This window comes from Somniosus microcephalus, chromosome 9 (genome assembly GCF_052327205.1).
Source record: "Somniosus microcephalus isolate GS21.2 chromosome 9, FLI_Smic_1.0, whole genome shotgun sequence".
Taxonomy (NCBI): Eukaryota; Metazoa; Chordata; class Chondrichthyes; order Squaliformes; family Somniosidae; genus Somniosus; species Somniosus microcephalus.
Window position 1 is genome coordinate 165,461,358 of NC_140995.1, and position 22,708 is coordinate 165,484,065.

Consider the following 22,708-nt stretch of genomic DNA (forward strand, 5'->3'; position numbering starts at 1 on the left):
AATCATCTATAAAATATATGAATGGATTGTCAACATCCTTCTGACCATAGCATGGATACACACTGTACCCAACACATAATAATTCTATCAGTGGGAGGTGGAGAATTTTAGTAGCAATTGCTAGCCTTTCTCAGTAAGGGTGCAATTAGACTCCAACATTAGCATTGCATCACAACAGTTTCCACTTCACTGCAATGTTAAAGTTAAATGAAGAGTCCAAACAGTGATCAAGTTCCCCTAATGAAATTTCCTTAAATATGCGGCACTGTGACATCATCATGGACTGAGTGCAACCATAAAGTGCCAATACAAATTGGTTTCCATATAACTCAGAAAGTGAATCACTCTCAGTTCATCTTGTGCAGTACAGCACTGCCCAAAGAAAGTTCAAGTTAGGGAAAAATATTTCAAGCATTCTTAAACCCCCCTGCCCAATTCTATGTAAGCACATAGCTAACGTGGTTTGCTGCTGATTATATAACTGCAGCCACATTCTTAAGGATAGTGGTACTTTTTGAATTGTTTTTCTGACAAAGGTTGTTTCAATTTGTTTTTATGTGCTGTTGACTCAAAAAAGGTGAAAATCAAACACAGTCCAGTGGTTTTGTTAATTCATCACTGATCACCGTATTCCATCCACACAGCAAATCAGTGCTGCCATTTTGGGCATTGTTTAATGAAGGGTTTTACTTGATGGCCACAATTACCAATAAGCAAAACAACTTTAAAATGAGGCAATAATATTATCAATCATTGGAAAATCCAGATCAGTGTTCAAGCGCTGATCAATAACTAGCCAAAACTAACATATATTCTCTCTGATCCTTCCACAGGTATACACTGTATCACACCTTAACTTCTTTCTTCTTTCCTTTACCACTGATACTGATTTGTTACATATTGATTCTATGTTACACATGGAACATCTATCAGGAAAACAAGAGAACTGGAAGGTAAATCAGTTATTATAATCATATAAGTTATACTCAGAATAAGTAAATGAACAAAGGTGAGCTGTTTTGTTACATAGGATTACATAGAATTACCTAGTATATATAGCACAGAAACAGGCCATTCGGCCCAAGCAGTCTATGCTGGTGTTTATGCTCCACTCAAGCCTCCTCCCGTCTTTCCTCATCTGACTATCAGCATAACCCTCTATTCCCTTCTCCCTCATATGCTTATCTTACTGCACTTAAATGCATCTATACTATTCGCTTCAACCACTCTTTGTGATAGCGAGTTCCACATTCTCACCACTCTCTGGGTAAAGAAGTTTCTTCTGAATTCCCTATTTGATTTCTTGGTGACTATCTATGGGGAGAGAGCAGGAATATGGTATTGAGATAAAGGATCCGCCATGATCATATTGAATGGCGGAGCAGGCTCGAAGGGCCGAATGGCCTACTCCTGCTCCTATTTTTCTATGTTTCTATCTTATATTAATGGCCCCTAGTTTTGCTCTCCCCACAAGTGTCTACTCTATCAAAACCTTTCATAACTTTAAAGACGTCAATTAGGTCACCCCTCAGCCTTCTCTTTTCAAGAGAAAAGAGACCCAACCTGTTCAACCTTTCCTGATAGGTATAACCTCACATTTCTGGTATCATCCTTGTAAATCTTCTCTGCAGCATAACTTCTCTACTTTTCAATTCTATCCCTCTAGAAATAAACCCTAGTGCTTGGTTTGCTTTTTTTATGGCTTTATTAACCTGCATTGCTACTTTCAGTGATTTGTGTATTTGTACTCCGAGATCCATAAGAACATAAGAAATAGGAGCAGGAGTAGGCCAATCGGCCCCTCGAGCCTGCTCCGCCATTCAATAAGATCATGGCTGATCTGATCCTAACCGCCAATCCACTATCACAGAACCATCTCCTGAATCTAACAGAATTAGACACACGAGATAGGAGCAGGATCAGGCTACACGGCCCCTGGGCCCGCTCCACTACCTACAGGGCCATGACCGTTCCGAACCTAGACTCATGTCCAAATTCCTGCCCGCTCCCTGTAACCCTTAATTCCCTTTACTTCTAGGAAACTGTCTATTTCTGTTTTAAATTTATGTAATGATGTAGCTTCTACAGCTTTTTGGGGCAGCATATTCCATGGACCTACCACCCTCTGAGTGAAGTAGTTCCTCCTCATCTCAGTTTTGAAAGAGCAGCCCCTTATTCTAAGACTATGCCCCCTAGTTCTAGTTTCACCCATCATCGGGAACATCCTCCCCGCATCCACCCGATCCAACCCCTTCACATATATGTTTCAATAAGATCACCTCTCATTCTTCTGAACTCCAATGAGTAGAGTCCCAATCTACTCAACCTCTCCTCATATGTCCATCCCCTCATCCCCGGGATTAACCGAGTGAACCTTCTTTGTACTGACTCGAGAGCAAGTATGTCCTTTCTTAAGTATGGACACCAAAACTGTACGCAGTATTCCAGGTGCGGTCTCACCAATACCTTGTACAACTGAAGCAATACCTCCCTATTTTTATATTCTATCCCCCTAGCAATGAAAGCCAACATTCCATTGGCCTTCTTAATCACTTGCTGCACCTGCATACTAACCTTTTGAGTTTCGTGCACCAGGACCCCCAGATCCCTTTGTACTTCAGTACTTTCCAGTTTCTTGCCATTAAGATAATAACTTGCTCTACGATTTTTCCTGCCAAAGTGCATAACCTCACACTTTCCAGTATTGTATTCCATCTGCCAAATCTCTGCCCACTTACTTAGCCTGTCTATGTCCCTTTGCAGGTTTTTTATGTCCTCCTCACTCACTACTTTCCCTCCCATCTTAGTATCATCTGCAAACTTTGATATGTTACACTCGGTCCCCTCCTCCAAATCGTTAATATAGATTGTAAAGAGTTGGGGACCCAGCACTGACCCCTGTGGAACACCACTAGTTACTGATTGCCAGTCTGAGAATGAACCATTTATCCCAACTCTCTGCCTTCTGTTAGATAGCCAATCCTCTATCCATGCCAGAATATTACCCCCAATCCCGTGATTTTTTATCTTAAGCAATAATCTTTTGTGTGGCACCTTGTCAAATGCCTTTTGGAAGTCTAAATACACTACGTCCACTGGTTCCCCTTTATCCACCCTATATGTTACTTCCTCAAAGAACTCCAGCAAATTTGTCAAACATGACTTCCTCTTCATAAAACCATGCTGACTTTGTCCTATTAAATTATGATTATCCAAATGTCCTGTTACTGTCTCCTTAATAATGGACTCCAAAATTTTACCTACCACAGATGTTAGGCTAACCGGTCTATAGTTTCCAGCCTTCTGTCTACTGCCCTTTTTAAATAAGGGTGTTACATTAGCAGTTTTCCAGTCTGCCGGGACCATTGCTGAGTCTGTAGTGTATGTACCTTTAAGAGCCCCTGTGTACTATAATACCGGTAGTGATCACTCGGGTATATAAGCCTGTATAGTGTCTTGTATCTTTTAGTGCACCTCCAGACTTTGTTCAGTAAACACCTGTTAAACCAACTCCTGCATTCCATGTCTCCATTAATACACGGATACAACAGTGGTGACGAATTGGAATTGGACTTACCTGCAATTCGGCAGCACCTCAAGGAGATCGATTCCTCAGACGAAGGTCGAAGAAAAAAAAAGAAAACTGTGGTTTCACCAGCTAGCCGGGCTGGTGGCAGGTACTGCACTAATCCTTCCTGGGCGGCGGGCTGGGGCTCGATCGGGTGGCTCTGCAGCAGGGCCGAGCAGCGAGTCGGAAGGCGGAGGCAAACAGAGACGGAGGGTGGAGCACTCGGGAGACGGCCGGCACTGCAAAGCAGGTCGGCGTTCGGACCAAGCAGAGGGAGAAAAAAAAATCCCAGAGAGTCCGGCGGGAACGAGTCTCCAACTATTAAAAATATCTGTGTAAATAAAAACCGCGGAGAACAGCGTTGTCAGCAGCGGCAGCGGCGGGAAAGCGCGGGAGGCGCAATTTTTTCTCAGCAGGGAAGAAAGGAAAGCGTGGGAGGCGCCATTTTTGATTTTCAGGATGCCTAAGACTGGCAATATTACTGCTTTCGATAGTAATATAGAGGATTGGACCACATATGTGGAAAGAGTGGAGGTATATTGCACAGCGAATGAAGTAGAGGATGATAAAAAGGCATCGGTACTTCTTAATCTGATGGGCGCAAGGACATACGGGCTGTTACGAAACTTAATCACTCCAGCCAAACCGATGGACAAGAATTTTAAGGAGATTGTTGATACCCTACAGGAGCACTTAAACCCAACACCGCTGCTGATAGCGGAACGATTCAAATTCTTCAGGAGGAATCAGCACAAGAATGAAAGTAACGCTGATTACCTCACCGAATTAAGAAAGCTGTCAAAGCACTGCCAATCGGGGCAGGACTGGCAGATTCTCTACGAGATAAATTCGTCTGCGGTCTCCTAAGTGAAGGAACACAGAAAAGGCTACTTTCTGAGAAAGATTTGACACTGGACAAGGCTTTCAGTGTGGCTGTATCATACGAAGCAGCAGCAAGAGGAGCTGCAGAGATACAGCAAAAGCCACAGGACTTCGGCACCCATGAAATGACACGGGGTTTCGAGAGATGTTATCGCTGCGGCAGATCCACCCATGACCAGAGGGACTGCTGGTTCAAGGACAAAGCATGCAGGCAATGCGGAAAGATGGGACACATTGCACGTGTATGCCGATCTGGAAACAAAAAATCCACTGACAGAAAAAAAATCAATAAGGAAAAGTACAGAAAGGTACAAATGATGACGGACAGTAGCTCCGAAGACCAGAAGTGCGATAGCGACTCCGGAAACAAGAGACTAAGCTGTCTCAAATTACATAATGTAATTGCCAAAGAAGATTACCAGATCATTTGGGTTACCCTCATGCTAGCGGGGTCCCCAGTTAAAATGGAGCTAGATACAGGATCAGCTCTGACCGTCATAAGTCGACGGGATTACGAGCGGCTATTTCCGCATATATCTTTGAAAGACACATCCATTATATTGAAGACATATACGGGGAAGAAAGTATACCCCAGAGGGAAAATAAGGGTGCCTGTTGTATACAACGGCAAGGAAATACAGAAGTTGTATTTATACGTTCTGCAAGATGGTGGTCCACCGCTGTTGGGACGTGAATGGATCAGGAAGATACGTTTAGACTGGCACTCCATTCAGGCACTGACGGTGACCAGTAAGATAAAAAATGAGGATGACGTCATACCTGAACGGTTAAAAGACATCTTGGCCAACGCCAAAGAAGTGTTTCAACAGGAACTAGGAACCTTGAAAGGCGTCACCGCCTCAATAAAAGTGGAAGATGTGGCAATTCCCAAGTTTTTTAAGGCAAGGCCGGTGCCATACGCAATTCGTCCAGCAGTCGAGGCAGTGCTGGAGAATTTGGAAAAGGCAGGCGTGTTATCCAAGGTAGATTGGAGCGAGTGGGCAACACCCATCATCCCGGTCATGAAGAAAGCATTGAATAATGATAAATCTAAAGAACAGAGAAAAATTCGCATCTGTGGGGACTTCAAGGTGACTGTAAACCCGGTCCTTCACATGGTACAGTATCCTCTTCCGAGAGTAGAAGATATTTTCGCCTCACTATCCGGAGGGAAACCTTTCACCAAAATTGACTTGTCACAGGCATATCTACAGATGGAGGTTGAGGAGGCCTCTAAAAAGTATCTCACGATAAACACACACAAAGGCCTGTACCAGTACAATCGACTGGTTTTCAGAGTAGCATCAGCTCCAGCTATCTGGCAAAGAGCTATGGAGCAAGTCCTCCAAGGGATTCCGGGGACTCAATGCTACCTAGACGACACCCTTGTAACAGGAGAAAATGACAATGATCACCTTGCCAATTTGGAGCAGGTGCTCACTAGACTGAGAGAACGGGGCCTATGAGCAAATCGCCCCAAGTGCGAATTTTTCCAGAAACAAATATCATATTGTGGCCATATAATTAACGAAGAAGGGTTGCATAAGTCACCTGAAAAAATTGAAGCGGTCATAAAAGCCCCAGCACCTGAAAATGTCTCACAATTAAGGTCGTTGCTGGGATTGATAAATTACTATCATAAATTTTTACCGAACTTGTCAACTGTTCTGCACCCTCTTAACGCAGTGCTACAAATGGGAGTAATTTGGAAATGGAGCGAAGACTGTAAACGTGCCTTCCATAAATGCAAAGGCTTGATCACGTCCAAGGAAGTGTTGGCTCATTACAACCCATCACTGCCAATTAGACTGGCGTGCGATGCATCCCCTTACGGCGTGGGAGCGGTATTATCGCATAGATTCCCTGATGGCTCGGAGCGGCCGATACCTTTTGCGTCACGCTCATTGAACTCAGCTGAGCGTAACTACGCCCAGATCAACAGGGAAGCCCTCAGCCTGGTGTGGGGAGTGAAGAAATTCAACCATTACCTACACGGACAAAAATTTACCTTGTTGACTGACCATCAACCCCTCGTCTCCATATTCAACCCTAAAAAGGGCGTTCCCATTATGACAGCGCAAAGGCTACAGAGGTGATCCCTTTTTCTAGGGGCACACCAATACAACATAGAATACAAAGGATCAAAACAGCATGGGAATGCTGACGGTTTATCGCGCCTACCGTTGCCAACGGTAGAAGAGGCACCTACAGTAGACCCAGTAGAGATGTTCCACTCTACCATAGTGGAATGTCTACCAGTAACAAATTCTGCCATTGAAAGGGAGACAAGAAATGACCCGACTCTCTCACGGGTCTACGATTTAACAGTGAAGGGATGGCCAGCACATGGCGAACCACTGTTGCCAGCATTCTCGCAAAGAAGAGAACAGCTGTCAGTGTGCCGAGGAACCTTGATGTGTGGATCCAGAGTGGTGATTCCACCCAAACTCCAGGATAAAGTGCTAAAGGAGCTTCACGAGGGGCATCTGGGTGGAGTGAAAATGAAGAACCTAGCTAGGGCGTTTGTATGGTGGTCAGGTATCGATGGAGACATCGAAGAAATGACCAAGAGCTGCCTAGGATGCCAGAAGGTCCAAAGCGCTCCACCACAAGCCCCTCTACATCCATGGGAGTGGCCCTCATCTCCCTGGCAAAGGGTACACATTGACTTTGCTGGTCCATTTATGGACTCAATGTTCTTAATCGCGGTTGATGCACACTCCAAGTGGCCGGAGGTAATAAAGATGTCCTCCAACACCACGGAAAAAACCATCACAGTATCAAGGACCATATTTGCCAGGAATGGGCTGCCGGAACAGATCTGTTCTGATAATGGACCACAATTTGTGTCCGAAGAATTCAGGAAGTTCTTAAAAAACAATGGGGTTAAGCACTACACGTCCGCCCCATACCATCCCGCCACCAATGGATTAGCTGAAAGGTTTGTCCAGACCTTCAAGAAGGCCATAAAGTCCATGGGTAATGAAGACATAAATCTACAACATAAGGTAGATAACTTCTTGTTTGCATACAGGAATGCAACACATCTGGTTACAAACCAAACTCCCGCCATGATGTTTTTCAATAGAAGACTAAGATGCCGGCTGGATTTGATCAAGCCAAACATCAGAAGGGACGTAGAGAACCGGCAATTTCAAGGCATGAATGAAAGGCCAACTAGAACCTTCCAGATAGGTCAACAAGTTTTGGCCCGGGACTACCGTACCGAGAAATGGCAGCCTGGAACTATTTGTACACGACTAGGACCGCTGATGTATACCGTGGACATTGGAGAAAGCATAATAAGGTGCCATGCTGACCAGATCATAGAGTCATCTGAAAAGGGACAACCGACACCACAACTCTATACGCCTAATGATGAAGCAGAGATACCCATAGTATCTACCTCCGATCCGGTGATACTGGAACCAGATGAACCCGACACTGGCATTCAAGCCGAATCGACCTTGCCAAAAGAACCTACTACACCACCGAAAACTACGACACCACTGAGGCGTTATCCGGACCGAGTCAGGAAGCCTCCAGAGAGACTGACTTATAATTGATTAACTGCAGCAAATGTGTAGATTATTGTTCTTGTAAACATGTTAATTAATGATTACTTAAAATGTTATGTACTAATTATCTAAAAGGGGAGGAATTGTAGTGTATGTACCTTTAAGAGCCCCTGTGTACTGTAATACCGGTAGTGACCACTCGGGTATATAAGCCTGTATAGTGTCTTGTATCTTTTAGTTCACCTCCAGACTTTGTTCAGTAAACACCTGTTAAACCAACTCCTGCATTCCGTGTCTCCATTAATACACGGATACAACAGAGTCCAGGGAATTTTGGAAAATTATTGCCAATGCATCCACAATCCCTATCGCCACTTCCATCAAGACCCTAGGATGTAAGCCATCAGGTCCAGGTGATTTATCCGCCTTGAGTCACATTATTTTACCGAGTACCACTTCCTTAGTGATTTTGATCGTGTTTAGCTCCTCCCCCCCTTTAGCCCCCTGTTTGTCCAGTGTTGGGATATTCTTAGTGTCTTCTACTGTAAAGACTGATATAAAATATTCATTCAGTGTTTTTGCCATCTCCATATTTCCCACCATTAATTTCCCGGTCTCATCCTCTAAGGGACCAACATTTACTTTAGCCACCCTTTTTCTTTTTATATAACTATAAAAACTCTTACTATCTGTTTTTATATTTTTTGCTAATTTACTTTCATAATCTATCTTCCCTTTCTTAATCAATCTTTTTGTTATTTTTTGCTGTCTTTTAAAGTTTTCCCAATCCTCTATCCTCCCACTAGATTTGGCTACCTTATATGCCCTTGTTTTTAGTCGAATACTATCCTTAATTTCTTTACTTAGCCACGGATGGCTGTCTTTTCTTTTACACCCTTTTCTTCTCAGTGGAATATATATTTTTTGGAAGTTGTAAAATAACTCCTTAAATGTACACCACTGATCATGTATCGTCTTACCCTTTAATCTATTTTCCCAATCCACTCTGCTCAATTCCGCTCTCATACCTTCATAGTCTCCTTTATTCAAGCTTAGCACGTTTGTTTGAGATCCAACCTTCTCACCCTCTAATTGAATATAGAATTCAACCATGTTATGGTCACTCATTCCAAGGGGATCCTTTACTAGGACATTTTTAATTAATCCTGTCTTGTTACACAGGACCAGATCTAAGGTTGCTTGCCCCCTGGTCGGTTCAGTTACATACTGCTCAAGAAACCCATCCCTAATACACTCAATGAACTCATCCTCAAAGCAGTCCTGCCCAATTTGATTTGTCCAATTAATATGATAGTTAAAATCCCCCATAATTATAGATGTTCCCTTATTACAAGCCTCAACTATTTCCTGATTGATACTCCATCCAACAGAGTTGCCACTGTTCGGAGGCCTATAGACTACGCCCACTAGTGTTTTTTTCCCCTTATTATTCCTTACCTCCACCCATACTGTTTCATTATCCTGATCTTTTGACCCAATATCATTTCTCTGTATTACAGTGATTCCTTCCTTTATTAACATAGCCACCCTACCTCCCCTTCCTTCCTGCCTGTCCTTCCTGATCATTAAATAACCTGGTATGTTTAATTCCCAGGCATTGTCACCCTGCAGCCATGTTTCTGTAATGGTCACAAGATCATACCCATATGTAATTATTTGTGCACCCATATGTAATTATTTGTGCCATTAACTCGTCTATTTTGTTACGAATGCTACGGGCATTCAAATAGAGAACTTTCAAAGATGTTTTGTGACACTTAGTTCCTGCTTTTGCCCTTTTTATTACTTTACCTTTTACTCCATACCTTCTGCCCCTTCCTGACATGCTCTGGTTTTTAATTTCCCCACTGCTACCTAAGTCTATGACCTTCTCTGTTGTCATTTTTATTATTTGCTCTCTAGGAACCTCCCCCCCACTAGTTAGTTTAAAGCCCTCTCTACAGCCCTAGTTATATGATCTGCCAGGACTCTAGTCCCAGCACTGGCCAAGTGAAGCCCGTCCCAACGGAACAGCTCCCTCCTGTCCCAGTACTGGTGCCAGTGTCCCAGGAAGCAAAACCCATTTCTCCCACACCAGTCTTTGAGCCACGCATTTAACTCTCTAATTTTATTTGTCCTAGCCAAATTCGCTCGTGGCTCAGGTAATAATATTACCCTTGTGGTTCTGCTTTTTAATTTGGCCCCTAGCTGCTCAAACTCCCTCAGCAGAACCTCCTTCCTTGTCCTATCTATGTCGTTGGTACCAACATGGACCACGACAACTGGATCCTCCCCCTCCCACTCCAAGTTTCTCTCCAGTCCAGAGGAGATGTCCTTAACCCTGGCACCGGGCAGGCAACACAGCCTTCGGGACTCTCGCTCTCGGCTGCAAAGAACTCTATCTATCCCCCTAACGATACTATCCCCTACCACTACAACATTTCTTTTAACTCCCCCCACTTGAATGGCCCCCCGCTCCATGGTGCTGTGGCCAGGTTGCTCATCCTCCCCGCAGTCCCTGTTCCCATCCTCACAGGGAGTAAGAGCCTCGAACCTGATGGACAAGTGCAAGGGCTGCGGCTCCTCCAACACTACCTCCTGGATCCCTGTACCTGCCTCACTTCTAGTCACACCATCCTGACCCTGGCCACGGACTACATCTGAATTAATTAATCTAATTGGTGTGAATACCTCGTGATACACAGAGTCCAGGTAACTCTCCCCCTCCCTGATGTGTCTCAGTGTTTGAAGCTCGGACTCCAGCTCTTCAACATGGAGCCGGAATTCCTCGAGCAGCCAACACTTACTGCAAATGTGACCACCGTGAGCATCAATGGTGTCCACCAGCTCCCACATATTGCAGCAGCAACACATCACCTGATCTCCCATTCTATGTAATTAATTAAATTTATTAATATTATTCTTAAATACCCTCTGCCCCGATTCTAGATGGTGAATATCACACCTAGAAACTATAAACCAAAGAGATTTAAGCTTAAAAAGGGCTTTGCTCTTTTACCCCATTTAGATTCTTATTTTCCAAGTAATATGTGAATTCCTTATTTTTCTTACCAAACTGTAATACCTCACATTTATCTGTGTTGAAATTCATTTGCCAATTATATGCCCATTCTGCAAATGTATTCATGTCTTCTTTTAATTTGTTGCAGTCCTCCTCAGTATTGACTATCCCCCTCAATTTGGTGTCATCCATAAATTTAGAAATTGTGCTTTTGATTCTAAAGCCTAAATCGTTAATATAAACTGTGAACAACATTGATCCCAGCACTGATCTTTGTGGGACCCCACTTTCCACCTTCTGCCACTATGAATAGCTACCCTTTACCCCTACTCTCTGCATTCTGTCCTGAAGCCAGCTATCTATCCATTCTGCTACTTGTCCCCTGACTCCACATTCCTTGTTTATCAGTCTATTATCTGGTACCTTATCGAAGGCCCTTTGAAAATTTAGATAAATTACATCTACTGCATTACCCTTGTCTACTCTCTCTGTTATCTCTTCAAAGAATTCAAAGAGGTTGGTCATGCAAGACTTTCTCTTTTGGAATCCATGCTGACTATTCATTATTATATTATTGGTTTCTAGATGTTCTTCTATTTTTTTCCTTTAGTAGGGATTCCATTATTTTTCCTACTACTGATGTTAAGCTGACTGGTCTATAGTTCACTGGACATGTTCTATCTCCCTTCTTAAATATAGGTATTACCTTAGCGATCCGCCAGTCCTTCTTTTCCCAAAACGTTATGGGTATTTTTTTTTGGTTAGCCAAGTGTCTGACACACTCACGAAAGCCTATCTTTAGTCTTAAGAGTCTCCAAGACAAACTATTGAGAAAGCTACATATATCAGATATCAGAGTTGAATGTGCACTCTTTCCCCATAGGGACAAACTGCACTTAGCAGATCACAGAGAACCTGGGAGCAATTTGGTAAGAATGAATGCTTAGGGACTCTCAAGTAGCATGCTACCAGTGTTTCACCAGCTAACATTATGCAGTTTACCAGCAACAGAATAGATGGACTTCCCTCACTTGTCCAGTTAGGACTTTTGCTTGCAGGGTGATCTGGAGCCGAGTGACAGATCTACTCCTCCAGGTACCTTGAATAAGCCAGGCTGGTTGATCAATCGTCAACAGCATTCTGAAGTATTATAGACCTGCCTGGCTCAGATATCAAATTGCTAAACCTGCTACAGAGGATCGAGTCAGTTTCAATCTCTCATTGCCAAGAATGTCACCCTGGAGCCAACGTGACCCCAAAGAGACTTTGCTTACCTCCACTTCACTAAGAACTGACAAGCATGGGTTTGAACCCTTACAAAACAAAGCAGGACCAGGAATTCTTCCTGAGCAGCACGGTGAGCAGCCACAAAATAAGTGAGCTACATAGGAACGAACATTAGGAACAGGAGTAGGCCATTCAGCCCCTCGAGCCTGCTCCTCCATTCAATTAGATCATGGCTAATCTGCACCTCAACTCCATTTATCTGCTTTTGCTCCATATCCCTTGATTCCCTCCCCTGACAAAAATCTATCTATCTTAGTCTTGAAAGCTCCAAATGTCCTAGCATCCACAGCCTTTTGGGGAGAGAGTCCAGATTTCTACTACCCTTTGTGTGAAAAAGTGCTTCCTGATTTCATTTCCATCATTCTCCTGACCATGGCTTGAACACAAATGTACCTCATTGAAAGTGGTTCCATCAGTTGGAGGTGCAGAGCTTTAGCAGCAATTGCTGGCCTTTCTGCAATCCAATTAAGGTAGGCATTGAACCCCTGATACATGAGTGTATATTTTCAAGCTAGCCTCCAGGGAATGCCATCCAGCAACTGTCATCCTAAATGTCAGGGTTTCCTCATTAGGTAGATGGCCTTCAGTATGATGAAAAGACCTATCCAGGTCAGCTTGGGATATGTCAGCCATCCTGAGGTTCTAGTGTTGCAATACCAGCCTTACTCATGATCACTATTTAATCCAGATCCTTATATAAGGGGCTTTTGCAAAGAGATGCACCCGTTGTGAGCTGATTTTTCCCTCCCAAGGCATGAATGCCAGACCACTATAGGTCAGAGTCCTCTGCTCCCTGTAACCACTTCCCCTTTTTGCCACGAATTCACTTTGGAACACAGTACTGGAATTCACACGTGCGCCGAAGCAAATCATTCCGTTGCATGTTTAGGAACACCAATGAAGGAGAACTGCTTGGAGACATCTCATTCACCAAAGGTTCAGCCTGCACTGGGACATTGCAGTCATTGAAGAGAGATGATAAAAGGCAAAGCACCCTTTGTCCCTCCTTGGCACAATGGAGAATAGTAATAGACTTCAGGATAATGTACACAGACTGGTGAAATGGGAAGACACACAGCAGATGAAATTTAACACAGAGAAGTGTGAAGTGATACATTTTGGTAGGAAGAATGAGGAGAGGCAATATAAACTAAAAGGTACAATTTTAATGGGAGTGCAGGAACAGAGAGACCTGGGGGTGTATGTACACAAATCTTTGAAGGTGGCAGGTCAAGTTGAGAAGGCTGTTAAAAATGCATTTGGGATCCTTATTAATCTTTATTAATAAAGGCATAGAGTACAAAAGCAAGGAAGTTATGGTAAACCTTTATAAATCACTGGTTAGGCCTCAGCTGGAGTACTGTGTTCAATTCTGGGCACCACACTTTAGAAAGGATGTCAAGGCCTCAGAGAGGGTGCAGAAGAGATTTACTAGAATGGTACCAGAATTGCAGGATTTCAATTATGTGGGGTTGTTCTTCTTAGAGCAGAGAAGGTTAAGAGGAGATGCACAAAATCTCTAAGGGCTGGATTTTCATTGAGGAGTCGGGTAGGAGGCGGGACTACAACTTTCAGGGTTGTAGCCAACCCACGTGATTTTGACTTGATTGACCTTGTTGAGCCCACCCAGCAGGCTCAGCAGGCCAATTAAGGGCCACCTGGCAATAGGTGACGTCACAGATTGATATTTCATCTGTCAAGACCTTTTGACAGATGAAATATCAGCGTTTCACAGCTGTTGGAAGCTGTCAAACACTGACAATCTGTACTCCAAGTTAATTCTTTCCTCTCAGAATGATTTAGAGATCTCCCCGGAACAGAAAGCTGAATGCTGGAACTTTTGACAGATCGCAGCCATTCTGCTTTCTGTGCCGGTGAGATGAGAGACTCCCGAGACCTGAAGGAAGGAAGGCTGTAAAGGTATGTAAATGTAAGTAAAACTTCTTTAAACACTTTAAACACACCAAACACACTTACCTCTGCACTCATGCACCCATCATTCACCTGAACACCGAACATCGCGACGCCTCCAAGTCTTTCATCCCGATAGCTCGTCTCACTAACTTGGCGTGGTTTGGAGCCGTCGGGAATCCCACATTTCACCAATGAAAATAGGTATTAGGCTAATAACTGCCTGTTAACTACCTGTTAATAGGCAGTTAATTGGCACTAATCCCCTTCCTGCCTCCGGGAGGCGGGTCCCAGTGGGGGGCGGGTACCCGCCTCCTTTGAAACTGGCACGGAGGCGGGTTGGGGGCGGGATGGGTTCGTGCCCCCCCAATTTTGGGGTTTTAACCCCCCACACGCCTCCAATCCCACCTCCACGGCCCAATGAAAATCCTGCCCTAAGGGTTTTGATAGAGTAAATAAGGAGCAACTGTTTCCAATGGCAGAAGGTCGGTAACCAAAGGACACAGATTTAAGGTGATTGGCAAAAGAACCAGAGGCGACATGAGGAATTTTCTTTTTACGCAGCAAGATGTTGTGATCTGGAAGGCACTGCCTGAAAGGGTGGTGGAAGCAGTTTCGATCGTAACTTTCAAAAGGGAATTGGATAAATACTTGGAAGGGAAAAATTTACAGGGCTATGGGGAAAGAGCAGAGGAGTGGGACTAATTGGATAGCTCTGCCAAAGAGCCGGCACAGACACGATGGGCTGAATCGGCTCTTTCTGTGCTGTATCATTGTATGGTTCTATGATTCTATGATTTTGATCTTTGATCACAGCATTAAATGAGTTAGTGCTTGTGAGATTTTTCATCCTTTTGAATGCATAGTACTGCGTTGCTTGATTGGTCATTCATGAATAAACCTTGCTTTTCAACTCCAGCCAAGTTTGCAGACATGCCTTTGAGCTCCTCTAGGTTTTATGGGCTCCTTTCTATAAATGGCAAAGTTGTGCAGAACACTGAAGATGCAGATGTTCTTAGACACTGCCTTGGGGCTGTAGAACATGACCTCACCTGATCAGTCTAGACATTGGAAACACAGAACTGGAACACATTGCAGTATTCTGCCCTCTATCTAGTGGTAATTTCTACAAAAAAAATAAACCAATGGGAGGTGGAGTGCCTTCACCCAGGAGCTCTATTGCTTAAAAAAAGCAAAGAAGGGTGGAATAGTGGTATAATACATTTGGAACAACATTATGGCAGTGGTTGTCCTAGGTTTGTTCACCGTGTTGGTGAGAAGTATTGAGCAAAGTCCAGATACCTTCCCACACTGGAGTGGAGGGGCTTGAGGAGGTTGGAGGGCTCTATTCTGTGTGCAGGAACTCTTGATCTTGCAAGACTCTTACTCTCCTTTATTAATTTAATAAAGCTTATTCAAAAATATCAGCAGAGTAAGATAGTTGACATCTTTGTTTCCTTCCATAAGCAGAACTGTATAGCTAAGATCCAAGAATGGCAGAAAGAAGCATAGACATTACCATTGTACTGGAGATGGACAAACGGACACTGACTGTGTAAAAGGCAAACAGTCGGCATGCAGATGGGCTAACCTACCAAGAATGGAGTAGGATAGCCAATCACAGTCAGAACAGCACAAGGGAAAATACACCCAAACTAGACATTTAGAGGAAAACACAAAATCATTGATATAGAAAAACCAATAACATATAGATGAGCAAGAATTGTAAGGGAGTAACACTCTATACAGTTGTAACATAACCCTGAACTAACCATCAGTGAAACATACCCATGCCCCGATCATGATCGTATCACTCCAAATTATTCAGTTATGCTGTTATAATGTAAACCAGCTCTGAAACTGATTGAACCTCCACAACATGAAAAATAAACAAAAGCAAATTACTGTGGATGCTGGAAATCTGGGCAGAGGTTATGGTCTGCTCTCACCCCATCCCCTCCCTCCCAGAACAATGATAGGGTTCCCCTTGTCCTCACCTTTACCCCACCAGCCTCCACATTCAACAGATCATCCTCCGCCATTTCCGCTACCTCCAGTGTGATCCCACCACCAAACACATCTTCCCCTCCCCTTTCAGCATTCCAAAGGGACCACTCCCTCCGTGACACCCTGGTCCACTCCTCAATCACCCCCTCCTCTTTGCACGGCACCTTCCCGTGCAAGTGCCGGAGATGCAACACCTGCCCTTTTACCTCCTCCCTTCTCATCATCCAGGGCCCCAAATACTCCTTCCAGGTGAAACAGCAATTTACTTGTACTTCTTGCAAATTAGAATACTGTATGCACTGCTCGCAATGCAGTTTCCTCTATACTGGGGAGACCAAACGCAGATTGGGTGACCGCTTTGCGGAACACCTCTGCTCAGTCTGCAAGTGTGACCCCGAGCTTCCAGTCGCCTGTCACTTTACTTCTTCGCTCCATTCCCAATCTGACCTCACTGTCCTCAGCCTCTTACACTGTTCCAATGAAGCTCAACGTAAGCTCGAGGAACAGCACCTCATCTTTTGATTAAGCACCTTACAGCCTTCTGGACTCAATATCATGTTCAACAATTTCAGACGATAATCTCTGCCCCTATTTTTTCAGATGGCAGCTGTTGATGATTCTGCTATACCCATTTACACCACTTCTAGACCCATCTTTTGTTTCTTTACTTGTCCCATTACCATCTCCTTTTGCTTTGTATAGTCATCTTCAGCCAGAAGTGCCGAGTCGACGATCCATATCAGCCTAATCCTGAGGTCCCCACCACCACAGAAGCCAGTCTTCAGCCAATTCGATTCACTCCATGTGATATCAAGAAACGGCTGAGCGCACTGGATACAGCAATGGCTGTGGACTCTGACAACATCCCGGCTGTCGTGATAAAGACTTGTGCTCCAGAACTAGCCGCACCTCTAGGCAAGCTGTTCCAGTACAGCTATAACACTGGCATCTATCCGACAATGTGTAAAACTGCCCAGGTATGTCCTGTCCACAAAAAGCAGGACAAATCCAATTCGGCCAAATACCGCCCCATCAGTTTACTCTCAATCATCAGCAAAGTGATGAAAGGTATCGTCGATAGTGCTATCAAACAGCACTTACTCACCAATAACCTGCTAACCTGCTCACTGATACCCAATTTAGGTCCCGCTAGGACCACTCGGCTCCCGACTTAATTACAGCCTTGGTCCAAACATGGACAAAAGAGCTGAATTCCAGAGGTACCACACAAGTGCCAGGCAATGACTATCTCCAACAAGTGAACATCTAACCACCGCCCCTTGACATTCAATGGCATTACCATCACCGAATCCCCCACCATCAGTATCCTGGGGGTCACCATTGACCAGAAACTTAACTGGACCAGATACATAAATACTGTGGGAACAAGAGCAGGTCAGAGGCTGGGTATTCTGCGGCGAAAGTCTCCTGACTCCCCAAAGCCTTTCCACCATCTACAAGGCACAAGTAAGGAGTGTGATGGAATACTCTCCACTTGCCTGGATGAGTGCAGCTCCAACACCACTCATGAAGCTCGACACCATTCAAGACAAAGCAGCCCGCTTGATTGGCACCCCATCCACCACCTTAAACATTCACTTCCTCCACCACCGGCGTACCGTGGCTGCAGCGTGTACCATCTACAAGATGCACTGCAGCAACTTACCAAGGCTTCTTCGGCATCACCTCCCAAACCCGCGACCTCTACCACCTAGAAGGACAAGGGCAGCAGGCACATGGGAACACCACCACCTCCAAGTTCCCCTCCAAGTCACACACCATCCTGACTTGGAAGTATATCGCCGTTCCTTCATCGTCGCTGGGTCAAAATCCTGGAGCTCCCTCCAAAACAGCACTGTGGGAGTACTTTCACCACACGGACTGCAGCAGTTCAAGAAGGTGGCTCACCACCCCCTTCTCAAGGGCAACTAGGGAAGGGCAATAAATGCCAGCGATGCCCACATCCTATGAACAAATATAATAAAAAATCATACCTTTTGTCATCTAATCTCTCTTGCCTTCCACCCTATCACAGACCTTCCCTTTTGTTCCCCTCCCCGCTTTCCCTGCCCCTACACTTGCTTAAAATCTGTTGCATCTCTAACTTTTTCCAGTTCTGACAAAAGGTCATCGACCTGAAAGATTAACTCTGTTTCTCTCTTCAGAGATGCTGCCTGACTTGCTAAGCGTTTCCAGCATTTTCTGTTTTTATTTATGAAAAATAAACAGCAGTTTATAAAATGTCTATTCTACTTTTTGGATAGTTTGTTTTAGTGCATGTACAAATGGTGATAGATTGGGAAATGTTGATGTACAAAGGGACCTGGGTGTCCTTGTACACCAGTCGCTGAAAGCAAACATGCAGGTGCAGCAAGCAGTTAGGAAGGCAAATGGTATGTTGGCCTTCATTGCAAAAGGATTTGAGTACAGGAGCAAGGATGTCTTACTACAGTTATACAGGGCCTTGGTGAGACCACACCTGGAGTATTGTGTGCAGTTTTGGTCTCCGTACCTAAGAAAGGATATACTTGCCATAGAGGGAGTGCAGCAAAGGTTCACCAGGCTGATTCCTGGGATGGCAGGACTGTCGTATAAAACATAGAAACATAGAAGATAGGAGCAGGAGTAGGCCATTCGGCCCCTCGAGCCTGCTCCACCATTCAATGAGATCATGGCTGATCATCCAAATTCAGTACCCTGTCCCTGCCTTCGCCCCATATCCCTTGATCCCTTTAGCCTTAAGAAATATATCTAACTCCTTCTTGAATATATTTAATGAATTGGCCTCAACTGCCTTCTGTGGTAGAGAATTCCACAGGTTCACCACTCTCTGGGTGAAGAAATTCCTCCTCATCTCTGTCTTAAATGGCTTACCCCTTATTCTTAGACTGTGACCCCTGGTCCTGGACTCCCCGGCCATCGGTAACATCCTTCCTGCATCTAGTCTGTCTAGTCCTGTTAGAATTTTATAAGTTTCAATGAGATCCCCTCTCATTCTTCTAAACTCCAGCGAGTATAAGCCTAATCGACCCAATCTCTCCTCATACGTCATTCTTGCCATCCCAGGTATCAGTCTGGTGAATCTTCGCTGCACTCCCTCCATGGCAAGAACATCCTTCCTCAGATAAGGCGACCAAAACTGCACACAATACTCAAGGTGTGGTCTCACCAAGGCCCTGTACAACTGCAGCAAGACATCCTTGTTCCTGTACTCGAATCCTCTCGCTATGAAGGCCAACATACCATTTGCCTTCTTAACCGCCTGCTGCACCTGCATGCTTACCTTCAGCGACTGGTACACAAGGACACCCAGGTCTCGTTGCACTTCCCCTTCTCCCAATCTATTGCCGTTCAGATAATAATCTGCCTTCCTGTTTTTGCCACCAAAGTGGATAACCTCACATTTATCCACATTATACTGCATCTGCCATGCATCTGCCCAATCACCCAACCTGTCCAAATCATACTGGAGTTTCTAGGCATCCTCCTCACAGCACATACGCCCACCCAGCTTTGTGTCATCTGCAAACTTGGAGATATTACATCTAGTTCCCTCGTCTAGATCATTAATATATATTGTGAATAGCTGGGGTCCTAGGACCGATCCCTGCGGTACCCCACTAGTCACTGCCTGCCAGTCGGAAAAAGATCCGTTTATTCCAACTCTTTACTTCCTGTCTGCCAACCAGTTCTCTATCCAAGTCAGTACCTTGCCCCCAATCCCATATACCTTAACTTTACATGCTAATCTCTTATGCGGGACCTTATCGAAAGCCTTCTGAAAGTCCAAATACACCACATCCATTGGTTCTCCCTTATCTATTTTACCAGTTACATTTACCAGTATGAGGAGAGATTGGGTCGACTAGGCCTGTATTCACTAGCGTTTAGAAGAATGAGAGGGGATCTCATTGAAACATAAAATTTTGACAGGACTACACAGACTGGATGCAGGGAGGGTGTTTCCCCTGGCTGGGGTTCTAGGACAAGGGGTCACAGCCTCAGGATACAGGGTAGGACATTTAGGACTGAGATGAGGAGAAATTTCTTCACTCAGAGGGTGGTGAACCTGTGGAATTCTCTACCACAGAAGGCTGTGGAGGCCCAGTCACTGAATATATTTAAGAAGGAGATAGGTAGATTTCTAGACGCAAAAGGCGTCAAGGGGTATGGGGATAGAGCGGGAATATGGTATTGAGATAGAGGATCAGCCATGATCATATTGAATGGCAGAGCAGGCTCGAAGGGCCAAATGGCCTACTCCTGCTCCTATTTTTCTATGTTTCTATGTTTCTACACAACTCACATCATAATAACGCTTCCATTCATATCTTAATTTCTGCTCTTATGCCATTGAATTTGATGAATTAAACTAATTTTCACCAATAATAATTTGTTATTTTTGCATAACCTTTATTATAAGATGTTTCTTGGTGTATGGTTTTAAAGATTTATCAGTAATATTTTAATATGTACCCGCCGAAATGTATGATAACATCTGAAATGCAATTGATGATGTTTAACAACCTCAATGTCACCTAATAATTTTTTTTAAATCTGAAAATTTTATTGGGCCGGAATTTGTGGTGGGTAATAATGGTGAACTAACAGCATTCGCTGTTATTACCACATTGCTGTTAGTGGGAGCTTGCTGTGCGCAGATTGGCTGCCATGTTTCCCACAATACAACAGTGACTACACTCCAAAAGTACTTAATTGGCTGTAAGGTGCTTTGAGATGTCCAGTTGTCGTGAAAGCCGCTATATAAATGAAGGTACAGGGATCCAGGATGTCGTGTTGAAGGAGCCGCAGCCCTTGCTCTTGTCAAGCAGGATTGAGGTTCTTACTCCCTGTGAGGGCAGCAGCGGGGACTGCAGGGAGGATGAGCAACCTGGCTACAGCACCGTGGTACAGGGGGTCATTCAAGTGGAGGGAGTAAAAAGAAATGTTGTAGTGGTAGGGGATAGTATCATTAGGGGGATAGATAGGGTTCTCTGCAGTCAAGAGCGGGAGTCCCGAAGGCTATGCTGCCTGCCCGGTGCCAGGGTTAAGGACATCTCTTCTGGGCTGGAAAGAAACTTGGAGTGGGAGGGGGAGGATCCAGTTGTCGTGGTCCATGTTGGTACAAACGACGTAGATAGGACAAGGAAGAAGGTTCTGTTAAAGGAGTATGAGCAGCTAGGGGTCAAATTAAAAAACAGAACCTCAAGGGTAATAATCTCTGGGTTATTACCTGAGCCACGAGCGAATTTGGCTAGGATAAATAAAATTAAAGAGTTAAATGCGTGGCTCAAAGACTGGTGTGGGAGAAATGGGGTTTGCTTCTTGGGACACTGGCACCAGTACTGGGACAGGAGGGAGCTGTTCCGTTGGGACGGACTCCACTTGGCCAGTGCTGGGACTAGAGTCCTGGCGAATCATATAACTAGGGCTGTAGAGAGGGCTTTAAACTAATTAGTGGGGGGGAGGTTTCTAGAGAGCAAATAACAGAAATGACAACGGAGAAGGTCATAGACTTAGGTAGCCGTGGGGAAATTAAAAAACAGAACGTGTCAGGAAGGGACAGAAGGTATGGAGTAAAAGGGATTGGGGGCAAGGTATTGACTTGGATAGAGAACTGGTTGGCGGACAGAAGGCAGAGAGTTGGAATAAACAGGTCGTTTTCCGAGTGGCAGGCAGTGACTAGTGGGGTACCGCAAGGATCGGTCCTAGGACCCCAGCTGTTCACAATATATATTAATGATCTGGACGAGGGAATTGGATGTAATATCTCCAAATTTGCAGACGACACAAAGCTGGGTGGGAGGGTAAGCTGTGAGGAGGGTGTCGAGAAACTCCAGTACGATTTGGACAGGTTGGGTGATTGGGCAGAAACATGGCAAATGCACTATAATGTGGATAAATGTGAGGTTATCCACTTTGGTGGCAAAAACAGGAAGGCAGATTATTATTTGAATGGCAATAGATTGGGAGAAGGGGAAGTGCAAAGAGACCTGGGTGTTCTTGTGCACCAGTCGCTGAAGGTAAGCATGCAGGTGCAGCAGGCGGTTAAGAAGGCAAATGGTATGTTGGCCTTCATAGCAAGAGGGTTCGAGTACAGGAACAAGGATGTCTTGCTACAGTTGTACAGGGCCTTGGTGAGACCGCACCTTGAGTATTGTGTGCAGTTTTGGTTGCCTTACCTGAGGAAGGACGTTCTTGCCACGGAAGGAGTACAGCGAAGATTCACCAGGCTGATACCTGGGATGGCAGGAATGACGTATGAGAAGAGATTGTGTCGATTGGGCTTATACTCACTGGAGTTTAGAAGATTGAGAGGGGATCTCATCGAAACCTATAAAATTCTGTCAGGCCTGGACAGACTAGATGCAGGAAGGATGTTTATGATGGCCGGGGAGTCCTGAACCAGGGGTTATAGTCTAAGGATAAGGGGTAAGCCATTTAGGACTGAAATGAGGAGGAATTTCTTCACCCAGAGAGTGGTGAACCTGTGGAATTCTCTGCCACAGAGGG

The 22,708-nt window shown here is 44.6% G+C and overlaps 1 protein-coding gene across 1 annotated transcript in view; it reads left to right on the forward strand.

Moving 5' to 3' along the window:
- The window catches only part of mchr2a (melanin concentrating hormone receptor 2a), an 80,198-nt gene that overhangs the window by 52,448 nt on the left and 5,042 nt on the right, over nucleotides 1–22,708 (forward strand). Inside the window, exon 5 of the mRNA XM_085997455.1 lies at nucleotides 834–953. Within this exon, the coding sequence (XP_085853581.1) occupies nucleotides 834–953 (120 nt within the window). The remainder of the gene's footprint in view (nucleotides 1–833; nucleotides 954–22,708) is intronic.